At 51.4% G+C, this 25,200-nt stretch overlaps 1 protein-coding gene across 1 annotated transcript; it reads left to right on the plus strand.

Annotated features, from left to right (window-relative positions):
* The first annotated feature begins 836 nt into the window (after positions 1-836).
* On the plus strand, positions 837-20,367 carry DLX3 (distal-less homeobox 3). Its single transcript, XM_069634366.1, has 3 exons — positions 837-1,897; positions 13,509-13,699; positions 18,819-20,367. Exons 1-3 carry the CDS (start codon positions 1,582-1,584, stop codon positions 19,134-19,136), a joined length of 825 nt encoding a protein of 274 aa, XP_069490467.1. The 5' UTR covers positions 837-1,581; the 3' UTR covers positions 19,137-20,367.
* Positions 20,368-25,200: the final 4,833 nt, after the last annotated feature.

The following is a 25,200-nucleotide window of genomic DNA, read 5'->3' on the forward strand; positions in this document are numbered from 1 at the left end:
AGTTAGCCTCTGCTTGTTTCTAGGGGCATTTCTCGTGGGTACTCCCTGCTCAACCCGTGCGGCAGCGCGCTCTCCCACGCCCCGGCGGCCGCCAGGTGAGCTCCGGCGGGCCCTGGCCCCAGGGCCCTGCTGTGCTGATGGCCTCTGACAGCCGGCACACACAGTTCCCCTTCAACGGGTGTGACGAGAATGAATCGCGGACCCCACCCAGCCCATAAACGGAGGAGAGGCGAGCAAAGGCCGTCCTCCGATGCCCCCCAGCAGACACGCAGGCCGCCCTGAATGGGGCGCCTGGGGGTGGGGGGGGGGTGGGGGGTCACTGTACACTGAAAGGGCATTCACTGGCAGAGACAGCGGGTCTGTCAGGGGAGGGGCCGCAGCGCCGGAGCAGCGCCTGGAGGTGCGGACGGTGGGAGGGGGTGGGGGCGGGGGGCTAAGCATGCCTGGAGGTCAGGGTGGGGGATTATTTAAACTCCACACTAATTCGCACCCCACTGACAGACCCAAACTGCCCGCGAGATAAAGAACGGGAGATCCCGCATTTCTGCGCCAGGAGCGGGCGCGCAAAGTTTCCCAAAGCCCTGTTTCTTTCAGGGAAAGAGCACAGAATTTACAACATAAAAAACGAGTTCTCTTTTGCCCAACGGACGGGAGGCTGAGTTTTTAAAAAAACAGAGCCGACAAGAAAGAGAGGAGATGAGTGGGTGAAGAGAAAAAAAAATCTTTGTTTTGCCTTCCAGGCAATATTTCTGGAGCCAATAGGAATCCAGGGCCACCCTCCTTCCCTGCACCATAATTAAAGGCTTTAAGCGGGCCGTGCTGCTGGGCGGCGAGACACTCTGCTGGGAGGAACGAGCTGAGAGGAGCTCTCAGGAGGAGGAGGAGCAGCGCAGGACAGAGCGCAGAAGCAGCAGGCGCGGGCTGCCAGAAAGTAGCAGGCTCTTCCCAGGCACCAGGAGACAGGAAGACGGGGAGCCCGCCGACGCCAAAAGCGCAGCGCCCGGGGGGAGCCACGGGCCGAGACGCCAGCTGGAACTCTTGGAAGCCGAGAGGAGCTCCGGCAGCCGAAGCCGAGAAAGGAAGAGGAGCTCAGGGGAGCCAGGAGGAGCTCCGACCCGGAACTTTTAGGTGCATTGGGGGAGCTCCCTGCAGAGCTCTGAGGAGAAGTCTCGGGGTGCTCTGTGAGAGAAGCCAAGAGGAGTTCCGGGAAGGCGCTCGGTGAAAGCAGGACTACCCCTGCTTAGGAAATATCAGAGGCAGGGGCTAAGATACCCGGGGGAGCTTTGAGAAACCAGCTGAAGCTCGGAGACGCCGCAAGTAGCTCCGAGAAGCCGGGAAAGCTCCGAGAAGCCAGGCGGAGCGCTGTTAACAGCCACCGAGAGCTCTGAACAGAACGCAGCTGCCATCCGCAGGCCCTGCCCAGCAGCAGACCCCGCCGAGAAGTCAGGTGGGTTTCCCAGCAGCTCCTCGAGAGGAAAGGATGCTGATCTAAGCGCCCCTTGAGTCCAGACGCTCGGACCCGCCCCCAAGCGACCCTTTGCGGGCAGCAGGACCCCCACGAGCGGGGGCTTCCACGGGAAGATGAGCACCGTCTTGACCGACTTGTCCAGTTCCCTGAGCTGCCACGCGGCCTCCAAGGACTCCCCCACCTTGCCCGAGTCCTCGGCCACCGACCTGGGCTACTACAGCACCCATGGGGGCACCCATAGCCCCCACGACTACTTCCAGAGCCAGCCCTACCCGCAGCCCATCAACCACCACTACCCGTACCACCAGTTCAACCTCAACGGCCTGGGGGGCCCGGGGACCTACTCCCCCAAGTCCGACTACCCCTATGGCGGCAGCTACCGTCAGTACGGGCACTACCGGGAGCCGGCGATGGCGGTGCAGGAGCCAGGTAAGGAGCCGGGGGGCCACGGGGGCGAATGCGAGAGGCGCGGGGATGAAAGGCGCAGCAGCGCAGAGCAAAGAGATGGGTGGACAGACAGACAGACAGACAGATAGATAGATAGATAGATAGATAGATAGATAGACAGGTAGATAGATAGACAGGTAGATAGACAGGTAGATAGATAGACAGGTAGATAGATAGACAGGTAGGTGGGTAGACAGGTAGGTGGGTAGATAGGTTGACAGACACGCGAAGAGGGTTATTATATAACACGAGGGCATTAAGACATTATGAAATAGAGAGATGGGTGGGAACGAAATAGAAAAAAAATTATGGAAAGGAGGGAAGGGAGATGCACACGAATGGGGTCACGAGGCACGGAGGAGAGAGGGAGGGGAGAGAAAGGAATACGAGGAGATAGAGAGGACAGAGGGGGGAGATAGAAAAGAGGGGGGGAGAAGGCAGGGAGTGTGGGAGCGGGCGCAAGGTGGGAGAAACATGGTGAAAGGAGGAGCAGCGAATGGGCGAATGTTATAGCCGGGCGCAGGCCCTGGTTGCCGGCTGCCGGGCCGCTTGTTTGCGCTGGCACTGGGGTTTCTGTTGATGGCACAGGGGAGCCGGGAGCTGCCTCGGGCGGGGAGGGGGTGGGGCCGCGCGGATGTCAGTTTCTGAGGCTCGGGCTGTTGTTTTTCCAGTTTTCGCGACTTGCCGCTTCTCGAGTCCGCCTCCAATGATGGCTGAGGAGTCTGTCCCCGTCACTGGGCAGAGGAACCTGTCCCCGAGTGGGTCAGAGGTCGGCCTGCGTCTATGGGTTCAGGAGAGGTTTATTCCGAGGGTTCAGGAGCCTGGCTATGTGGGTCCAGGGGTCTTTTAGGAGGGCTCAGGAGCCTGTCTCTGTGGGGCCGGTGTCTGTCACCGAGGGAGCAGGAGACTGTCTCTGTAGGGTCGGGGGTTTGACACTGAGGGCCGGGGAGTCCGTCTCTGTAGGGCCGGGGGTTTGCCACGCACGGTCTGTGGTCCACTTCTGTAGGGTCCGGGGTCTGTCACCGAGGGTTCTGGGACCTGTCTCTGTAGGGACGCTTTCTCTCACCGAGGGCCCAGGACTCCGTGTCGGGGCTCTGACACTGAGGGTCCGGGATTCCGTGCCCGTAGGGTCGGGGGTTTGTCACGCACAGTGTGTGGTCGACGTCTGTAGGGCCGGTGTCTGTCACCGAGGGTCCGGGGTCGGTCTTTGCGTGAACCCGCACCTGTGGCCTGTCTCTCGTGGTCCCATCTGAGGATTCTCGTGGTCTCGTTAGTCTGCCTCGGACGGAGCGGAATCCGACCTCTGGGTGGGCAAGATCCTATCTCCGTGGGGTCAGGAGCCAGTCTTTAAGCGGCCGGGCACATGCATGTCTCTGCGGTTATACGAGGCTGGATTCAGTCTCTGCCCAGGAAGCGGTGCCCTCGCCAGGCTTATAGGTTTCTGAGTGGTAGTAGATGACCTGTTGCGTGGGTTCAGGTCTGTGTGAGGTCGTGGGCTGACCCCTAAGGCCGGAAGTCGTGACATGTTGACCCATACCCTCTGTTCACGAATCCAGTATCGGGAGCCTTGCACCCCGAAACCCCAGACAGTGTGTCCACACTGGGGAACACGCAGCGAAAAGCATAAATGCGAGGACCTGCCGCTCAAACAAAAGCGGGTGGGGTGTGATCGTCGGGTGTGTGATCGTGTGTCCTCGCGCACCCCGTGACTTTACATAGATGACCCTCGGATCGAGGAGAAAGGGGTGCCGAAAGTCCTTGCCAGGGGCAGCGGTGCGCTATGCACGTGACAGCGCATGGAACATAACATGTGTCCGTGCCACCAAAGAGACACGAAACGAACTAAGGCATCCAAGCGGCGATAAGGGGGGCCGCTGTATGGCCGTGGGCACTGCAGGGGGCACAGCTGTGAAACAAACTCAAATCCCAGATATAACAGCATGAAAGGAGGAGCAGCGCACAGGAGTGAGGGCCAAAACAGGGAAAACAGGAGGAGAAAAGAGAAGCCGGGGGAGAGCAAATATCGAGAAAGCGACCAGACAACAGAAGCCTGGGCGAGGCGGACACCCGTGCAGCTCGAGCCAAGACCGGCGGAAACAACGGCAACCGGGAAGGACAAAAGAGAAGCGGACCCGAGAAGAGAGAGGGCAGGAAGGGGGAGTGCGGTGACATACGGGCGGAGGGTGAAAGGAGGTGCCGCCGGGGACGGAATAGTCTCTATTTCCATATATATATATATATATATATATATATTGTGTTATCGAATATGTATACTGCGCCCGGCCATCACCAGAGTGCTCTTACAGCGCCTGCAATACATAGATATAGAGAGAGAGACGGCAAGAAAGAAAGACGAGTTTCTCTTCCTATCCATTTCTTTTTATTTCGGCTCTAGTTTTCGTTACTTCACGAATTCAAAATCTTGTTTTCTTTTATTCGTGTATTTTCTCTCTCTGGCGAGAGAGGAAGAGAACGAGGTATATATATATATGAAATAATACCCAGACAGAAGGCGAAACATCGATATTGACATCGCGATACAGTTAAAAATAAAGGCGGAATAATGAAAAGAAAAATAAATGGGTTGGAAGAGGAAACCGAGAACAAGAAAACATGTATTACATCAAAGGCGAGGGAGCTACTGACCCAGACAGAGAGAGATGAGGAATTAAAAGACAGAAGAAAACAGAAAGCTATTGGATAAAAAGATGAAAGACACAGAGACAGAATCAACAAACAGTGGCGGAGGGACGGGGTGCGGGGTGGGGGGGAGTATTCAAGAGGCAGTTAATACCAAGAGATGGCAGCTCAAATGCTTGCTACCCACACCCTCTACAGCTCTCCTCTGTGCTCGATCTAGGCCCGCACACACCCTCTACAGCTCTCCTCTGTGCTCGATCTAGGCCCGCACACACCTTCTACAGCTCTCCTCTGTGCTCGATCTAGGCCCGCACACACCCTCTACAGCTCTCCTCTGTGCTCGAGCTAGGCCCACACACACCCTCTATAGTGCTCGAATTAGGCTAGCACACACCCTCTACAGTGCTCCGCTCAAGCTAGGCCCTCACACAGCCTCTACAGAGCTCCGCTCGAGCTAGGCCAGCATACACCCTCTACATCACCCCGCTGTGCTCAAGTTAGGCTCGCACACACCCTCTACAGTGCTCCGCTGCGCTCGAGCTAGGCCCGCACACACCCTCTACATCACCCTGCTATGCTCAAGCTAGGCTCGCACACACCCTCTACAGCGCTCTGCTGCGCTCGAGGTAAGCCCGCATACACCCTCTACAGCGCTCCATTCGAGCTAGGCCTGCATACACCCTCTACTTCACCCCGCTGTGCTCAAGCTAGGCTCGCACACACCCTCTACAATGCTCCGCTGCACTCGAGCTAGGCCCGCACACACCCTCTACAGCGCTCCGCTTGAGCTAGGCCTGCATACACCCTCTACATCACACCGCTGTGCTCAAGCTAGGCTCGCACACACTCTCTACAGCGCTCCGCTGCGCTCGAGCTAGGCCCGCATACACCCTCTACAGCTCTCCATTCGTGCTAGGCCTGCATACCCCCTCTACATCACCCTGCTGTGCTCAAGCTAGGCTCGCACACACCCTCTACATCACCCCGCTGTGCTCAAGCTAGGCTCGCACACACCCTCTACAGCGCTCTGCTGCGCTCGAGGTAGGCCCGCATACACCCTCTACAGCGCTCCGCTCGAGCTAGGCCTGCATACACCCTCTACATCACACCGCTGTGCTCAAGCTAGGCTCGCACAACCCTCTACAGCGCTCCGCTGCGCTCGAGCTAGGCCCGCATACACCCTCTACAGCGCTCCGCTCGAGCTAGGCCTGCATACCCCCTCTACAGCGCTCCGCTCGAGCTAGGCCTGCATACCCCCTCTACATCACCCCGCTGTGCTCAAGCTAGGCTCGCACACACCCTCTACAGCGCTCCGCTCCGCTCGAGCTAGGCCCGCATACACCCTCTACAGCGCTCCGCTCGAGCTAGGCCTGCATACCCCCTCTACATTACCCCGCTGTGCTCAAGCTAGGCTCGCACACACCCTCTACAGCGCTCCGCTCCGCTCGAGCTAGGCCCGCATACACCCTCTACAGCGCTCTGCTCGAGCTAGGCCTGCATACCCCCTCTACATTACCCCGCTGTGCTCAAGCTAGGCTCGCACACACCCTCTACAATGCTCCGCTCCGCTCGAGCTAGGCCCGCACACACCCTCTACAGCGCTCCGCTCGAGCTAAGCCTGCATACGCCCTCTACATCACCCCGCTGTGCTCAAGCTAGGCTCGCACACACCCTCTACAGCGCTCCGCTGCGCTCGAGCTAGGCTCGCATACACCCTCTACAGCGCTCCGCTCGAGCTAGGCCTGCATACCCCCTCTACATCACCCCGCTGTGCTCAAGCTAGGCTCGCACACACCCTCTACAGCGCTCCGCTGCACTCGAGCTAGGCCCACACACACCCTCTACAGCGCTCCGCTCGAGCTAGGCCTGCATACACCCTCTACATCACACCGCTGTGCTCAAGCTAGGCTCGCACACACCCTCTACAGCGCTCCGCTGCACTCGAGCTAGGCCCACACACACCCTCTACAGCGCTCCGCTCGAGCTAGGCCTGCATACACCCTCTACATCACACCGCTGTGCTCAAGCTAGGCTCGCACACACCCTCTACAGCGCTCCGCTGCACTCGAGCTAGGCCCACACACACCCTCTACAGCGCTCCGCTCGAGCTAGGCCTGCATACACCCTCTACATCACACCGCTGTGCTCAAGCTAGGCTCGCACACACCCTCTACAGTGCTCCGCTGCACTCGAGCTAGGCCCACACACACCCTCTACAGCGCTCCGTTTGGGCTAAGCCCACACTTTAAGCAACCAAATATAAATAGCACAAGGGAGAGAATTCTGGGAACAGGAACGAGAGAAACAATATTAACATGCGAGAGGTGAAGAGATGCCGCACATACACACATACATGTCTATGAAGCGTTGAAACAAAAGAAAACAACACGTCAGTAGCTTCATTAGGCCTGCAAATGATATGTATCTGGTTATTTGGACGCTTTTGTGGTATTTGGCCAATTCCTATATATACATATTTGTTTTTTTAATTTTTATTGGCTATTAATGGTTATACAAAGCAAAACCTTTAAGGCATTTTTTCCAACATCTAAAACCCAACTTAGATATCAAGTATGTACTTAATGCATGTCCAATGTAAAATGTACGTTCTTTCTGTTGTTATCCATGCTATTCTTTTAGTACAAATGTAGGTACTTCATATATGAGTAAAATGTTGAACCAAAATAAAACAAGTCGATTCCTTAATTGGGCTAACAAAGTCATTTATTTTGCTTATTTGCAAGTGTTGGTGGAATTTCTCCGCTCCCTCAGGCAGGGATGGAATGGAGCTTTTGAAAAACATGACAGCATTACAGCTTAAATTGCCCCTTCCTTAAATGCCCTGTTATCTGGGCCTGTCTGTGTTCCTGATTTGTAGTTTTACTTATTAGATGTTCGACTAACCACACATGGCAGTTTTATGTGTCTGTGTGTGTGTGTATATATATATATATATGTAATATATACCAACGCCAAAGCCTGTGCTGAGAGGAGAAACTCCACCGAACAGTCAGAGAATTCAAGCTGGGCACAGATCAGCAGCCCATCAAAGTACTGGACTCATGCATGTAGACAGGTAGATGAGCTGGAGGGGGCTAGGGGGGGGGTAAAGGCAAGGGGGGAAGAGTGCATGCTGGGAAATCTAGGGATGGAATAATGTGTATGAGGAGCCTGGTGGAGGATCAGAGGAGCGGAGAGACACAAAGCGGAGACATGAAAAAGTAAAGTGACTGGAAAGAGCGCACAATGAAAGGGACACGGAAAGAGAGGGAGGTAAAGAAGGACCTGGGCGATCAAAGAACAGAATGAGGGATGCCGAAGAGAGGACGATAGAAGCAGGAGAGTCAGGAAACCCATGAACGAAAGGGGCGGACTAAAGGACACGAAGAGGAGGGTGGCAAGCTAGAACAAGGATGGCAGGATATAAAAAGGATGGAAGGATAGAACAAGGATGGAAGGATAGGACAAGGGTGGTAGGATAGAACAAGGATGGAAGGATATGACAAGGATGGTAAGATAACTAGGGTTGTAGGATAGAACCAGGATGGCAGGATATAACAAGGATGGCAAGATAGAACAAGGGTGGTAAAATAACTAGGGTGGTAGGCTAGAACAAGGATGGACGGATATAAAAAGGATGGAAGGATAGAACAAGGATGGCAGGATAGAACAAGGATGGCAGGATATAACAAGGATGGCAAGATAGAACAAGGATGGTAAGATAACTAGGGTGGTAGGATAGAACAAGGATGGAAGAATATGACAAGGATGGTAAGATAGCTAGGGTGGTAGGATAGAACAAGGATGGTAGGATAGAACAGGGATGACAGGATATAACAAGGATGGTAAGATAACTAGGGTTGTAGGATAGAACAAGGATGGAAGGATATGACAAGGATGGTAAGATAACTAGGGTGGTAGGATAGAACAAGGATGGTAGGATATGACAAGGATGGTAAGATATAACAAGGATGGCAAGATAGAGCAAGGATGGTAAGATAACTAGGGTGGTAGGATAGAACAAGGATGGAAGGATATGACAAGGATGGTAAGATAACTAGGGTGGTAGGATAGAACAAGGATGGCAGGATAGAACAGGGATGACAGGATATAACAAGGATGGTAAGATATAACAAGCATGGAAGGATATGACAAGGATGATAAGATAACTAGGGTGGTAGGATAGAACAAGGATGGCAAGATATGACAAGGATGGTAAGATAAACGGTTGTAGGATAAAACAGGGGTGGCAGGATATAAGAAGGGTGGCAAGATAACTAGGGTGGTAGGATAGAACAAGGATGATAATATATAACAAGGAGATAAGAAGGGTTGTCAGATATAATGACGATGGTATGATATAAGTCGGATTGTAGGAGATAACAAGGATGTAGGGTATAAGAAGGGTTGTAAGATGTAACGAGGATGGTAAGATATAAGTAGGATTGTAAGTACGAAGGACGGTAAAATATGCGTAAGCCGGTAGGTTATAACAAGGATGGTTGTTGAAAAAACCCGAAGGCAGCGCGGGGCGACCAGAGAAAGTGTGAAAAAAGCAGAGAGAAGCAGAGCTCGTCCCACGGGAGCCCCTCCGTGGAATCCGCGGGGTACGGTTTGTGTCGCTCCGTTTTTCGTGTTGTGCTGAATTACACAACAGGAGAAGTGCTGTTGGCTGGCGCGGTATCGCCCCCATCCTTGTTATATATTCCAATCCTTGTGCTGGGATGGGCCGCAGGCAGGGGCGCGGTAACACGCCCACCGACGTCGGCCCACAAACAGGCCGCGCTGGCCTGACGGGTATCGCCCCATGGGCCAGTCCGAGCCTGTGGGCATTTACGGACCAGAGACCCAGGTTTCAAACAGACGGGGAGAGCGAGTAAAATGGCGGGGGAGAAACAGAAGCGAGGCCGGCCTGGGGGGCCAAGGTGTGACTTGGATGGGTGTTTCGAGAAGGCATGGTGTAAAAGAAGAGAGATGAGGTAGAGAACTACAGAGGGTGGGGGAGGGCGGACGAGGGGACAGAGGAAAAAGGAACGAAATGGAGCCAGTGGAGCGGGAGAGGCGAAGCACAGAGCTGCCTCCCACTGCATAGGCCTCGCCTGCCTCTTTCCTGGTTTCCGAGCTAGGCCTGTCTCCGAGTCCAGTGTGCCAGATGTGCAGCCTTCATATTTCAGCTGTTACCTGACCTAGCCCCCCACCCCGACCCCCACCCCCCACAGCTTCCGCCTGGCCGGGCCTTTAAGTACAGAGCTCTGCATCTTCTCTGCTCATCATCACTTGAAACTTGCTGTCATCGGTTTAAACAAACCCTTCATGCCGTGATAAAATGCCCCCACAAACCCTTGATGCCGTGATAAAATGCCCTCACAAACCCTTGATGCCGTGATAAAATGCCCTCACAAACCCTTGATGCCATGATAAAATGCCCTCACAAACCCTTGATGCCGTGATAAAATGCCCTTGCCCGCTTTCATTTGAACTAAAGTTGGCATATTGTATGGGTTCGATGAAGGTTGCATGCATTCACTCGTCGCCTTGAAATAAAAGGCACGCACCCTTGTTTCTGGTAACGCCTCCACGTAGAGATATGGCTGTCACGTGCCCATGTTGTAGTCAGTGGGCTTGAAGCCCCCCTGCCTTACAGGGAATATTCATTTGAGATTTAGGCATGGCTAGTGCCTTCCGAAACCACCATTTTCCGTTATTTGACGTCATCTGGTTGTGTTTTGAAAGCTGCTGTGACACAATTTACTGGAGAGACCCGAGCCCTTTCCCTTTACTCATCACCGCATTTCTTCACTAGGCATCAAACACAAGGTCTCCAGAACGCCCCTTTGGTGTTGTCTGGATGGGGAGGGGGTGTGAGGCAAATGGTGGTATTGTTATGACCTGCACATCACCCCTGACACCCAGTGTGATCTGCCAACAAGTGATTTTGGGGAGTGAACCGAGTAACGTGTGTTTTGTTTAGTTGTCCGCATTCCCGGCCGTTTTTAATGCCAGTCTCCGCTTGCCCCGCCTGTTTCATCCGTGTGTTGGTGCACGCGCCTGTCAGGGCATGTCAACATGCGTGTCAGTCCCATGCGTTTGCGAGTGGGCTGTCGCGAGGTTCATTGTTGTCTCACGTGTGTGTCTGCAGTAAGCCCCGTGTGCGTGTGTCTGTCTGTCCTTGGTAGTGCGTGTCCGTGTTTCAGGTGTGTGTGGGGCTCTCGCAGTGAACGAGCCGGGGCTTTACTTGAGTCTGTCAGCCATGCACTCTGCGACTGTGTGCGGGACTGCGCCTGTGATGCTTTCACTTCACTGAGACTGTCATGTGGTGTGTGTTAAGTGTTCTGAACGTGTCTGTCAAGTGCTGAGAGCACGTGTGAGCAGCACCGTGTGTTTGTCTTTACTCTGTGTTTGTCAGCCTGTCTGTGCTGTACTCTGTGAGTGTGTCAAGGAGCTTTGGGCCCGATTCATGGAATTTCTTGCACAGTTCAAAGTGAATGCACTGCCGACACAAACACTGATTCATGGCACTGTGCAAAAAGTGCAAAGTCAATTTGAACCGTGCAAACAATTCAATGAATGCCCTTTGCCCTTACTGGCTGTGTGTGTCTGTTTGTACATGCTGGACGGTGGGTGCCATGGTGTGTGGCTTAACCTTGCGGCCCGCACTGTGTGTGTAAGCATTTCTGTGAGAATTACATGGATCGTTAATGTGTGCGATCTTTAAAGTTTATAACTTTAATTTTCTTTGCATGTACTCTGTTGGGCACTGTACTTTGTGTGCGTGTACTACTGGTACATGCCAGGAGCTCTATTTGGTGTAAGTGTTGTTCACATGTGTCGTGTGTATGTGCATGCATGGAGTGAGTGACATCTATCGCTGTGTCCATGTGGCTGCTTGCATGACCTCCTCTCTGGATCTAGGGAATGTTTTATTTGTGTTGTCCTGAGTTCCACTCTGAGTCTCTTTGTAGGAATGCACCATGTGGTCACCCTTAATCATTTGGCAAGCTCCAGTATGCACATTTCTCATCTCTGGGGGTTCTGCTCAGAGCATTGTGGGCTCACGTCCTTCGTGGTTCGGGCTGCCTGTCTGTTCGTGCCATTGCGTACATTTCCCACAACAGCCCCATCGCGCCGGTTCAAGCAATTTTAATTGGTTATTTATAACGATGTTTTTAAGCAAGGGCCGGGGAACGAACCTGTGTTATCTTCTTGCTTCAGCGCGTTGCCCCTGAGCTATCCTCCCGAAACAATGATAAGGAGTGTCCAACTGGTGCATTTAGCTGGTGAGAGCATGGTAGAGTAAGTGCACAAAGCACCCATATCCCCACTGATCTCTGGAAACTTGCAATCTTCCCATTACACGATCTCTGGAAACTTGCAATCTTCCCCATCCACGATCTCTGGAAACTTGCAATCTTCCCCATACACGATCTCTGGAAACTTGCAATCTTCCCATTACATGATCTCTGGAAACTTGCAATCTTCCCATTACATGATCTCTGGAAACTTGCAATCTTCCCCATACACGATCTCTGGAAACTTGCAATCTTCCCCATACACGATCTCTGGAAACTTGCAATCTTCCCCATACACGATCTCTGGAAACTTGCAATCTTCCCATTACATGATCTCTGGAAACTTGCAATCTTCCCCATACATGATCTCTGGACACTTGCAATCTTCCCCATACATGATCTCTGGAAACTTGCAATCTTCCCCTTACATGATCTCTGGAAACTTGCAATCTTCCCATTACATGATCTCTGGAAACTTGCAATCTTCCCATTACATGAGCTCTGGAAACTTGCAATCTTCCCCTTACATGATCTCTGGAAACTTGCAATCTTCCCCTTACATGATCTCTGGAAACTTGCAATCTTCCCCTTACATGATCTCTGGAAACTTGCAATCTTCCCATTACATGATCTCTGGAAACTTGCAATCTTCCCATTACATGAGCTCTGGAAACTTGCAATCTTCCCCATAAATGATCTCTGGAAACTTGCAATCTTCCCCATACACGATCTCTGGAAACTTGCAATCTTCCCCATACATGATCTCTGGAAACTTGCAATCTTCCCCTTACATGATCTCTGGAAACTTGCAATCTTCCCCTTACATGATCTCTGGAAACTTGCAATCTTCCCATTACATGATCTCTGGAAACTTGCAATCTTCCCATTACATGAGCTCTGGAAACTTGCAATCTTCCCCATAAATGATCTCTGGAAACTTGCAATCTTCCCCATACACGATCTCTGGAAACTTGCAATCTTCCCCATACACGATCTCTGGAAACTTGCAATCTTCCCCATCCACGATCTCTGGAAACTTGCAATCTTCCCCATACACGATCTCTGGAAACTTGCAATCTTCCCATTACATGATCTCTGGAAACTTGCAATCTTCCCATTACATGATCTCTGGAAACTTGCAATCTTCCCCATACACGATCTCTGGAAACTTGCAATCTTCCCCATACACGATCTCTGGAAACTTGCAATCTTCCCATTACATGATCTCTGGAAACTTGCAATCTTCCCCAACATGATCTCTGGAAACTTGCAATCTTCCGCATACATGCCCAATGCCAGCACATGCTTGAAACACCCTGACTCCCTGTTTCCCCCTGGAGCATTTAGGCGTGTTCCATCTGAAGGAACTGCGGTCTGCTGTCCCACGCAGGCCTCCGTACCTGCCATGTTTTCACTGTTACAGCCAATGGATATGCAGGAGTGCGGGTTTACGCAGCCCTGCCACCTACCTGGGTCCGAATGTGGTGCTCCAATCCCTGGTCTGCACACTGTGCCAGGGTGACCCAGTGTCTCCAAGTCCCGCATTGACACGGGGCCTTCTGGTCACCCTTCACGGTGTGTTGCTATTGAATGCTCTTTGTGTATTCTGCTCCCTGTGCTCCTCCAATCCAGAGGCCCGCCCGTTGACCGTGTTTTCTGTTTAGTTTCAGTGAAGGAGGAGCCCGAGCCGGAAGTGCGGATGGTGAACGGCAAACCGAAAAAGATCCGCAAACCTAGAACTATCTACTCCAGTTACCAGCTCGCAGCACTGCAGAGGAGGTTCCAGAAGGCGCAGTACCTGGCACTGCCAGAGAGGGCGGAGTTGGCAGCCCAGCTTGGACTCACCCAAACTCAGGTGAGATGAGGGGGAAGGAAAACTGGGGACTGGGGGGGGGGGCAAAGTCAAATGAAAAGAAGGGGTCGCCGAATCTGGGAAATTCAAAGTTACAGCTAACACAAGACGCCAAACCATTGGCGCAGATGGAAACGGGATGTCTAACTATAGCTACCAGGTGCAAGAAAGGGACAGACCATTTACATCTCAGAAAAGGGGGATTTACCAGCTTTAGAGGCAGGGAATGGGGACACCACTGCAAGGGAGCGAGGGAACAGGAATACACCTGTCGAAGATAAGAGATGGCCAGCATGCACACGGCAATTACAAGTAAAGAGACACACCAATTACAGCTAAAGAAAAAGGTGAAACTAACCAAAGGTAACATGAGGTTTAAACCAATCACAGTTAAGAACAGAGGTCAAATCAATAACAGCTAACACAGGGATGTCTAATTCCAGGCCCAAAGGGGCAGAATCTTGACGAGTTTTCAGGATATCCCTGATTAATATTCATGAGAAAACATTTGCATACATTTAGAATCCGTGTATGCAAATGTACCTCATGATTATTAATGAGGATTATCCTGAAACCAGTCCGGATTCCAGCCTTCGATGCCTAAAGTTGGACAACCCTGAGCTAAGGGAAGCGTGTGGCCCAGCAAAACTATGGGAACGAGCAATGCAAGAACACAGGGGGAGTAGTTGGGGGCAACCACAGTTGGCTGGAGGCTAACTGGCCTCAGGTAAATGGGAGGATGTTCCAAATAGCTGCAATTAATGGCAAACTAATTACAGGCTAGACAGAACTCTGAAGTTTCCTGTGTCCAAGCATGAGGCGGCCATTCAAGCCTGTATTTCCCCTTCTATTCCGGGACTTGGAGTTTTTGTTGTTTCCATTTGAAGTTTGGAGAACTACAAACACCGAGTCCAAGAAAAACAGGACTGGATGACCTTGTCACTGGATGACCATGTCACGCATGGCCCCAGGAAACTCGAGAGCTCTGGAAAGGCAGGGAGGAGGTGCGGGGTCAGAGGTACACAGGTGGCACAGCAGCTACACACTGGGGAATAGTGCTGAGCGGAGCACAGCTAAGTTAAGGAAGGTCAACACACTGCAGGTATGGGATGGGGCAAGCCGACCCCAGAAAAGGGGAAAGGGTTGTTAGGTGCTGGCTTGCCTCACAAGAAAATGTGAATATGTTTCCAACAGCCTGCCTGCGCCAGAAACATATATAACCTACCCTGGCAGACAATGGGTTCGTCCTTCGAAAAAAAAAAACTACCAGAAGAAGAGTGTTTCTTTTGCTGGGGTAGCTACATACTGACACGGAAAGAGTATTTCAAGTGATTGATAGATTACCCAAAGCAGGCCTAATTTTAGCCAAAGCCGACCCATGTGGGCCCAGCTCACCCAATACGAGTCCCACGAGGAATAGATGTAGACATCATAGGTATACAGGGATAATGCTGAGTGTCCTCTCCTACATCCCCTGCCCTCCAATAGGATACAGGAAAGAGCTGCGCATCCTCTCCTACTCACCCTGCCCTCCAATAGGATACAGTGAAGAGCTGTGCATCCTCTCCTACTTACCCTGCCCTCCAATAGGATACAGGGAAGAGCTGTGCATCCTCTCCTACTCACCCTGCCCTCCAATAGGATACAGGGAAGAGCTGCGCATCCTCTCCTATTCACCCTGCCCTCCAATAGGATACAGGGAAGAGCTGTGCATCCTCTCCTACTCACCCTGCCCTCCAATAGGATACAGGAAAGAGCTGCGCATCCTCTCCTACTCACCCTGCCCTCCAATAGGATACAGGGAAGAGCTGTGCATCCTCTCCTACTCACCCTGCCCTCCAATAGGATACATGAAAGAGCTGCGCATCCTCTCCTACTCACCCTGCCCTCCAATACGATACGGGGAAGAGCTGCGCATCGTCTCCTACTCACCCTGCCTTCCAATAGGATACGGGGAAGAGGTGCGCATCCTCCCCTACTCACCCTGCCCTCCAATCGGATACGGGGAAGAGCTACGCATCCTCTCCTACTCACCCTACCCTCCAATAGGATACGGGGAAGAGCTGTGCATCCTCTCCTACTCACCCTGCCCTCCAATAGGATACAGGGAAGAGCTGTGCATCCTCTCCTACTCACCCTGCCCTCCAATAGGATACAGGGAAGAGCTGCGCATCCTCTCCTACTCACCCTGCCCTCCAATAGGATACAGGGAAGAGCTGCGCATCCTCTCCTACTCACCCTGCCCCCCAATAGGATACAGGGACGAGCTGCGCATCCTCTCCTACTCACCCTGCCCTCCAATAGGATACAGGGAAGAGCTGCGCATCCTCTCCTACTCACCCTGCCCTCCAATAGGATACAGGGAAGAGCTGCGCATCCTCTCCTACTCACCCTGCCCCCCAATAGGATACAGGGACGAGCTGCGCATCCTCTCCTACTCACCCTGCCCTCCAATAGGATACAGGGAAGAGCTGCGCATCCTCTCCTATTCACCCTGCCCTCCAATAGGATACATGAAAGAGCTGCACATCCTCTCCTACACCGCCTGACCTCCAATAGGATACAGGGAAGAGCTGCGCATCCTCTCCTACTCACCCTGCCCTCCAATAGGATACAGGAAAGAGCTGCACATCCTCTCCTACACCGCCTGCCCTCCAATAGGATACAGGGAAGAGCTGTGCATCCTCTTCTACTCACCCTGCCCTCCAATAGGATACAGGGAAGAGCTGCACATCCTCTCCTACTCACCCTGCCTTCCAATAGGATACAGGGAAGAGCTGCGCATCCTCTCCTACACCCCTGCCCTCCAATAGGATACAGGGAAGAGCTGCGCATCCTCTCCTACTCACCCTGTCCTCCAATAGGATACATGAAAGAGCTGCGCATCCTCTCCTACACCCCCTCCCCTCCAATAGGATACAGGGAAGAGCTTGCATCCTCTCCTACTCACCCTGCCCTCCAATAGGATACAGGGAAGAGCTGCACGTCCTCTCCTACTCACCATGCCCTCCAATAGGATACAGGGAAGAGCTGCACATCCTCTCCTACTCACCCTCCACACCAATAGGAAATAGGGAAGAGCTGCGCATCCTCTCCTACTCACCCTGCCCTCCAATAGGATAAAGGCAAGAGCTGTGCATCCTTTCCTACTCACCCTGCCCTCCAATAGGATATAGGGAAGAGCTGCACATCCTCTCCTACTCGCCCTTCCCTCCAATAGGATACCGGGAAGACCTGCACATCCTCTCCTACTCACCCTCCCCTTCAATAGGATACAGGGAAGAGCTGCACATCCTTTCCTACTCACCCTGCCCTCCAATAGGATACAGGGAAGAGCTGGGCATCCTCTCCTACTTACCCTGCCCTCCATTAGGATACAGGGAAGAGCTGTGCATCCTCTCCTACTTACCCTGCCCTCCAATAGGATACAGGGAAGAGCTGGGCATCCTCTCCTACTTACCCTGCCCTCCATTAGGATACAGGGAAGAGCTGTGCATCCTCTCCTACTCACCCTGCCCTCCAATAGGATACGGGGAAGAGCTGCGCATCCTCTCCTACTCACCCTGCCCTCCTAGGATACAGGGAAGAGCTGCGCATCCTCTCCTACTCACCCTGCCCACCAATAGGATACAGGGAAGAGCTGTGCATCCACTCCTACTCACTCTGCCCTTCAATAGGATACAGGAAAGAGCTGCCCATCCTCTCCTACACTCCCTGCCCTCCAATAGGATACGGGAAGAGTTGTGCATCCTCTCCTACTCACCCTGCCCTCCAATAGGTTATGGGTAAGAGCTGTGCATCCTCTCCTACTCACTCTACCCTCCAATAGGATACAGGAAAGAGCTGCCCATCCTCTCCTACACCCCCTGCCCTCCAATAGGATACGGGAAGAGTTGTGCATCCTCTCCTACTCACCCTGCCCTCCACTAGGATAGGGGGAAGAGCGCCGCATCCTCTCCTACTCACCCTGCCCTCCAATAGGTTATGGGTAAGAGCTGTGCATCCTCTCCTACTCACTCTACCCTCCAATAGGATACAGGAAAGAGCTGCCCATCCTCTCCTACACCCCCTGCCCTCCAATAGGATACGGGAAGAGTTGCGCATCCTTTCCTTCTCACCCTGCCCTCCAATAGGATAAAGGAAAGAGCTGCGCTTCCTCTCCTACACACCCTGCCCTCCAATAGGATAAAGGAAAGAGCTGCGCTTCCTCTCCTACACACCCTGCCCTCCAATAGGATACAGGTAAGAGCTGCGCATCCTCTCCTTCTCACCCTGCCGTCCAATAGGATACAGGGAAGAGTTGCGTGTCCTCTCCTACTCACCATGCCGGCCAATAGGATACAGGGAAGAGCTGCACATCCTCTCCTACTCACTCTGCCCTCCAATAGGATACAGGAAAGAGCTGCCCATCCTCTCCTACACCCCCTGCCCTCCAATAGGATACAGGTAAGAGCTGCGCATCCTCTCCTTCTCACCCTGCCCTCCAATAGGATACAGGTAAGAGCTGCGCATCCTCTCCTTCTCACCCTGCCGTCCAATAGGATACAGGGAAGAGTTGCGTGTCCTCTCCTACTCACCATGCCGGCCAATAGGATAAAGGAAAGAGCTGCGCTTCCTCTCCTACTCACCCTCCCCTCCAATAGGATACAGGGAAGAGCTGCGCATCCTCTCGTACTCACCCTGCCCTCCAATAGGATAGGGGGAAGAGCGGCGCAGGATTGAAAACTTTCACATAAACTGAATACTTTACATTGTCATTAAATCTGAGAATTTTGGAATAACAGAGAGGGGTTAATTAATCAAATCATTATTGTAGAAACATACTTTATGGGGCGCTGTCTTTCTTATTTTTGTGATGTCTGAGCTGTTCCTCTGATTTTGGGGATTTTTATTTGATGTCAAAGAAACTGTCTATGAATAGGAAAACTTGTTTTTATTATTACCGTTTTGGCGATTTATGTGGTTCGTTGCAGCATAAGCCTGAAGCGTGGCCAGAAAACCTCTCTGTTTCAGGGAACTCCTTTCCGAGCCCGGTTACGGGAAGTGTCTGCAATTGGCCACTCTTGCCTTGTTTCTACGTAAGTCCCCAGTCCAACCTTCTCTGCTTTCTCCTCTCTTCCAGGTGAAGATCTGGTTTCAGAACCGACGTTCCAAGTTCAAGAAGCTGTACAAGAACGGCGAGGTCCCCGGCATGGAGCACAGCCCCGACAATAGCGACTCCATGGCCTGCAACTCCCCGGCATCACCCCCCGTCTGGGACAGTAACCCCCCTAGCCGGGTGCCGCATCCACAGGCCCAGCCGCTCCCTCATAACTCTTCCCCCAGCTACCTAGAGGATTACAATCCCTGGTACCACCATCAACAGAACTTGGCGGGGCCACACCTGCAGCCGCCCAGCTTGATGCACCATACCCCTCCGGGCACGGGGGCAGTGTACTAGCAGGTTGCTGGTGGAAGAACTAAATAGCACAAAGAGATAAGAGACTCCGTGCTGGTGTAAGGACACAATGTTCTGATAGGACAGACACAACCCCTTCCACTCTCAGGAAGAACGAGGCCTCCTGCCAGGAGGGTATCCGCAACTTCAGAAAAGGGGGTGGCAGCTGGAATTCCTACACTTATGAGTCGGCCATGCTCCCCATGGTGGGCCTTCAGAGCCCCGTCTCCTACCGGTCACACCAGAGTGGTGTCCATATGTTATCACTGAAGGTCATCGCCGTTTACTGTATGCTTTGTACCAGATGTTGCGAGTGCCCATCCTCGCTGGAGCTGGACCATTTCTAATGAGCAGGATACAGGATTCCTCCTTGCCACCGAGATGGGGAGGCAGGGGCTGGGCATAAGTGGGCGAGGCGCACCTCTCCAACTGGTGATGCGGGAGGAAACAAGTTGTGGAAACTTGGTGGTATATAAGCTGTATGTCGTAAAGAACTGTGGTGTCATAGTCTGGTCACTTACTATAAAATATCTTCAAGTGGAGAGGGAACAACCCCCCAACCTCACCACACGCTCAAATCTTCCATGTTTCACAGGTCATTCCTTCCCAACTCAGAAGGTGGGAGCCTTGAGTCACACTCATGCAAGAGGGCATTTAAGATTTAGGGAAAAAAAGAGAAAACGGCAAGACATTCGAGATAAAGAAAAAAGAAAGTGAAAAAAGACTAAAAGGATAAAAGAAAGAATGAATGAAATAAACAGAACAAATGCTAAAAATCCCTTTTTATTATAATATTTAAAAAAAGTGATTCTGGGGAGGTTTAACTTATTTTTTGTATGCTGTTCTTGTTGCTAGTTTAGATGCAAAATGCACGTGCGAGTCAGTAAAAGGGCAGGGATTTGAAGCAGAAATTGTTTTGCTTAATTTTGAAGAACTTTTCCTGCGTATTTAAAAGAAATGTATTTTTTTGATAACAGCCATTTTGCAGTAGCATCACATCAGGTTTTCTATTTATGCCCCCTCGTAGCAATTGACATGTGGTCCACAGGTGCCTTGGTCTCTATGACTCCCAAGATGGCGGCCTCGGGTGGGGGCATCAGGCAGCCCTCCTCATCTCCTTCCCAGGGAAAGGGGGATGGAGGGGCACCCACTTATTGCCTTTCTCTCTGCTTGTTATCGAAAAAGAAAAACGTTATATAAAAATGTTAATAAAGTCTTTTTGACTTGAACAGAATATGGGTTGGAGAATGGCTCATTGTCTCCTGTTTGACGTGTGTCGTACGAGCTAGGGACATGTATCAGTCGAGCAAGGAGGTCATTACCCAGAAGGCAACTGGCTAACCCTATGTTTGTGAGTAAACAGGGTGGGGATTGGAGCTGGGATTCCAGGCCACTCAGTCATGGGAATGGAATTGGTGCTCTCTGTACTTTCGTCCTGTCCTCGTCTCCACCCTCAAAATGCTCCGAGCTCCATAACCAGCAACATTCCCTGGGTGTGACCCGCACGCTCAAAGTGCTCCACACAAGAACGAGTCACAAAGAGACCGAATTAGGCTTTGGGTGGAGTTCTGAGACGACTGAGGGCTGGGCCTTTCGCTGGCAGCGACCGTGGCTGCTTTTCCACTCCTCCCAACCCTGCGTGTCAGAAGTGTGCCTCCCCTCGCCCCCCGTAGGCATCTCCACCCCACTCTTAAGTAGGTCAACGGAAGACTCTAACTTATGGTTCTGAATAGGGGGCACGAACCCCAACCCCACGCCAGACGTCTAGACAATTGAAACATCCCATAACCTTTCACGAATCCTATAGCAGCGCAGTCCCCTGCAGTCCTGGGCGGGGGCAAAAAAGAGTGAGTGTGGGGTGAACGTTTCTTAAGCACACCGTATGGAGCTAGCCCCTTCTGGGCGCTGTATGACAGTCACATGCCGAAAGTCAGGGGCCGATCCCTTTCTTCAGATGTAGGCAACTGTTGATTGCTGGGAAGTTGGAATTCAGAGCCAAGAGTCACATGCCCTTATTTGAATGCAATAGGCATAACCCTATCGGTTTGCATTGCTCGAGTAAGCTCACATTTGCTGGGGGCTGAGGCCTATGGCGTGGCAAAAAAATTGCATGGTGCATAACCTCAGCAGGTGGTATGTTTCCAGGGAAATCATTGTTCAGTGTGCGACCCCAATTTTGGAGGGCGGGATGGAGGGGCAAGAGACAACTTGCAGTTCGGGATGACAATGATGTTTGTGAGTTTATCGCGGGCCTCTCTGTGATTCCGCTCTATGCTAGAGAGCAAAACATTGAAATTAGATTTACAACCAAACCATCTCCCCTGGATTTTCTGCATCTAGTTGGAGAAAGCTGTTGTTCACCCGTAGCCGAGGGGCAGCTGCTAGGCTCTCTTCAGGGACCACGGATTAGGGTGAGAGCCCGAGGGGACACAAAGTAGGTTTGCCTGTCATCCTCATACTCGTGTTTCAATGGAGTGGTGTAATGGCAACGGGGGAGTGGGAAAACACCCTAAATTGCGCTAGCAACATGGGACTAGGAGTCACAGTTGTGCTTGGTGGGGACGTTTCCCTGACGTCACACCAAAAGAGATAATTAAACAAAAACACACTCCAAATCTCAACATGTGCCTCACTCCGAAAAATAGTGACAAATACTCATGGACTTGTGATAAACATTCAAACGTGTATTTTTGCACTTTGAAACAAAACAGATGGTCCATGTTAGTGACATGAGCAACCAATGTCAGTTTCTAGACTGACACGCAAATGGTCTCTACAAACAGACAGCCAAAACGTGTTTCGAGCTTTGCTCTTCCTCAGGGCTGTGTTTCAATTGATCAAAAGCATAAAACCTGAATACTGGATCCTGGCCAGGGTATGCTCAGTGGCAGAATGCCTCGGGTCGATTCTCAAATTTTGTGTGCGTCTTGGAGGCAGCCTATAGCAAAGCTCGAATCCCGACCTTTTGGCATGATCCCTGTGTTATGGCACGTGTGAACAAACTCCTTGAGTCCTGTACGCTTTGCGCGGTATGATAGCCGCCATGTTGAGATTTGGAATAGTGTAATGGCACTGTTCACAAGCGACTTCTGCGATGCCCATGGCTTTCTGTCACTTTGGGACCTGCAAGAGTTGGAAGTGAGTAGGAGCAGAGGAAGGAGAGCTTGGAGGCCAGGCAGACCAGAAGACCTCGTGCCCCGCGTGTGCGTACCCTTCCAGCTGTTTTTGCAGGTGCTGTATCCGAACAGACCTCTCTGGGCATACCCTAGTGTGGATATGCTTAGTATCAAGTGTGAACTGGTGTGGTGACCCAGTTGGGCTCATGCATGCAAGTCATGTGCCCAGAGATGTACCAGTTCCTGAGAAGAGGGTAATGCGGTGCTTGTTTAGTGCATGGCTCTGATGTGGTGTGTAGTTGCCTATGTCATATTCTACAGCAAGGGGCGTGAACGGCCTCATTGCACTGTCACCCCATGTAAGGCTGAGTGGCTTTGCTATTGCAATGTTTGTGTGCTGGCAGTGGGTAGTTGGCAGGGTGGCCCTTGGCAGTTCACTACACATTGTGGAACTGTAGGCCCCCGTGTTTGGGTCCTTGCATCGCTTGGTCTGATGTGGCATGATGTAGCCTAGCACCGCATAATGTGCCCTAACAAGGTGTGGCACACCACAAGGCATGGCAAAGCATACACGTTATAACAAGGAAGAGCAAGGGAAAGTGTGTTCTGCTCCCCCCGCTCCTACCACTGGGTCCTGAAGATCTCTCTATCTCTCTCCCATAGATACATGGTGGACAGTGTGAAACAAGGATCAGGGAATGGCCGATAAAGTGGTGGGGGGCAGGTGACTCTCCTTTTCTCTCCAAGTGCAATGCAAGGGTTGCTTGGTGGCATGCATTTGTTTAGTTATCTCTTACATGGGGGCGGGGTAATCAAGAACCTCCCCTTATTGGGCGAGCCTGTACATAACATTGCCTGGTGTCATGCAATTAACAATTCAATACATGGTACCATGATATCCATACAGTCCATGACATGCCCAGTAGATTGGCACATGAAGCGAAACAGATCATCATCTGGTCCTGTGATAACCAATTAGGCGCTATCTTCCACTGTGATAACCAAAAGAATATAGCCTGGTCCTATGATTTCTAACCTGGCACAATATGCCAAATAAGATACAGGCTGGTTGGTTGCCCGATTGTACTGGACTGCGCCACTGAACCATCCTATGTCGAAACAGTTGTGGTCGAGAGCTGCTCTGCTAAGGGAAAGGCTCACAACCCGAAAGGCCTTAAAATGAACTGCACTTATCTGGAGCCCCAAATGCAAGCACATCTCATCAAGAGATACATGAACCCACTCAATAATTTGTATTCAACAATTTGCACTGTCCTTTGTAAATTAAAATATGCACAACCATAATTTGTGGGTGTGTTAGTAAAGAATGGCTTAATTTACAAAAAATGTGGCTTCTTCAGGGCAAATGTATCAAATCAAATTGCTGCCAATTACACATTCGATAGCAGACTCGTGTGGTATATGATATGATATGATCGTTTATTTATATAGCGCCTATACACAATGTGTTTCAAAGCGCTTCAAGGCAAGGGAGGGAACAAGGGAAAATACAATGACATTCTTACAGGCCATGAACAGTAAGGATGTGAAATTAACTATCGTACTCAGCCTGACGACATTTCAGATAGTGCAAGAGCTAAGACATAGATAAGGAAGGGAGGGGGAGAGTTGGAAGGAAATGGTGTGTGCAGCCTTCAAATATTCACCCCTCCATCATTTTCAACTCTTGGTTTGTTACTCTTTCACTATCACGTGACACAATCTTAAATGTAGCAAACAAAGTCCATTCTTTATTGGTTCCTGTTCATCTTCTTTGACTTTCGCCTGCCTCCTACTTCAAAAGACTCAAAATATAGTGGCAACATTCCTGAATTTATTACCCGGGGTTCCGTTCCCCAAACAAAATGATGTAAGCTACCCCATATGCCCAATAAGATGCCACTTGGTCATTTCATAACCAATTAGCCTTCCGCTGAGAACCAGTGAGATATCATGTGGCCCTGCGATAGCCGATGATGCCCTTTTTGTCCGCTCACGACAACAGCAGGGCAAGGAAGAGGTTACTCACCCCGACACCACAACTGAAGATTTGCTTTTTTACCCCTAAAGCTAGTTTGTGAAGTGGTTCCTCCACACAGGATCACTAATATAGAATGGCTGGCCCCATGCCTATGATATGATATAATTGGTTATTTATAACACGCTTAATACCCAGAGGTTTCTAAGCGCGGATCCGGGGTTCGGACCTGTGTTGCTCCGAGTTGTCTTGCTTTCAAGGCGAGCACGTTGCCCCTGAGCTATCCTCCCGAGACTAGGGAGAATAGCTTAGGGGCAAAGTGCTCTATAGGTCAGTTCTCCATCCCCTCATCTTTAGAGGGGCCTCCCACTGCCCACCCCAGTCCAATACTATGGGTCTCATCATGAGTTGGGCTGTATTCCCGGCTGTAATACCGCCAACTGTAATAGCCCTAGCGCTGACTGGTCCGGTGCTATTACCACCGAATCACAGGTTAGGCCTTAACGGTAAATGCCCATTCCTGAATGGGCCCATTGGATCCAATGGGGAATTTTCGGTGCTAATACTGTGGGCTAATACAGCCGGCTGTAATACAGCCGAAAACAGGGATTTTCACCTCCAGAAAAAGCACCCAACTCGTGATAGGGCCAGCCCTTAAATGCAGCGGTAATACCGTTACCACCGCATTTAAGGGCTACAGCCCAACGCGTGATGAGGCCCTATGTTTTTTTATTTGTAAAGCACTTGTTCAGCTAAGAGTTCCAAGGGTGGCTGAAACTGCAAAAAACATCGCTTCTTGACATTTAGCACAAAAAGAAACACGTTTTGAGGGCCACCTTAAAGGGCAAGCAGACACTGATTGATCACATTTCAATTTGCAAAACATTCCAACTTTGAAGTGGCAAAACTGTGCAGGTTGAGCCACTCGATTGGAAGAATAAAGCCAAACAAGACCGTAAACTGCGGGGTGGGG

Source organism: Ambystoma mexicanum, chromosome 13 (assembly GCF_040938575.1).
Source record: "Ambystoma mexicanum isolate Mex_15411 chromosome 13, UKY_AmexF1_1, whole genome shotgun sequence".
NCBI classification, from domain to species: Eukaryota; Metazoa; Chordata; class Amphibia; order Caudata; family Ambystomatidae; genus Ambystoma; species Ambystoma mexicanum.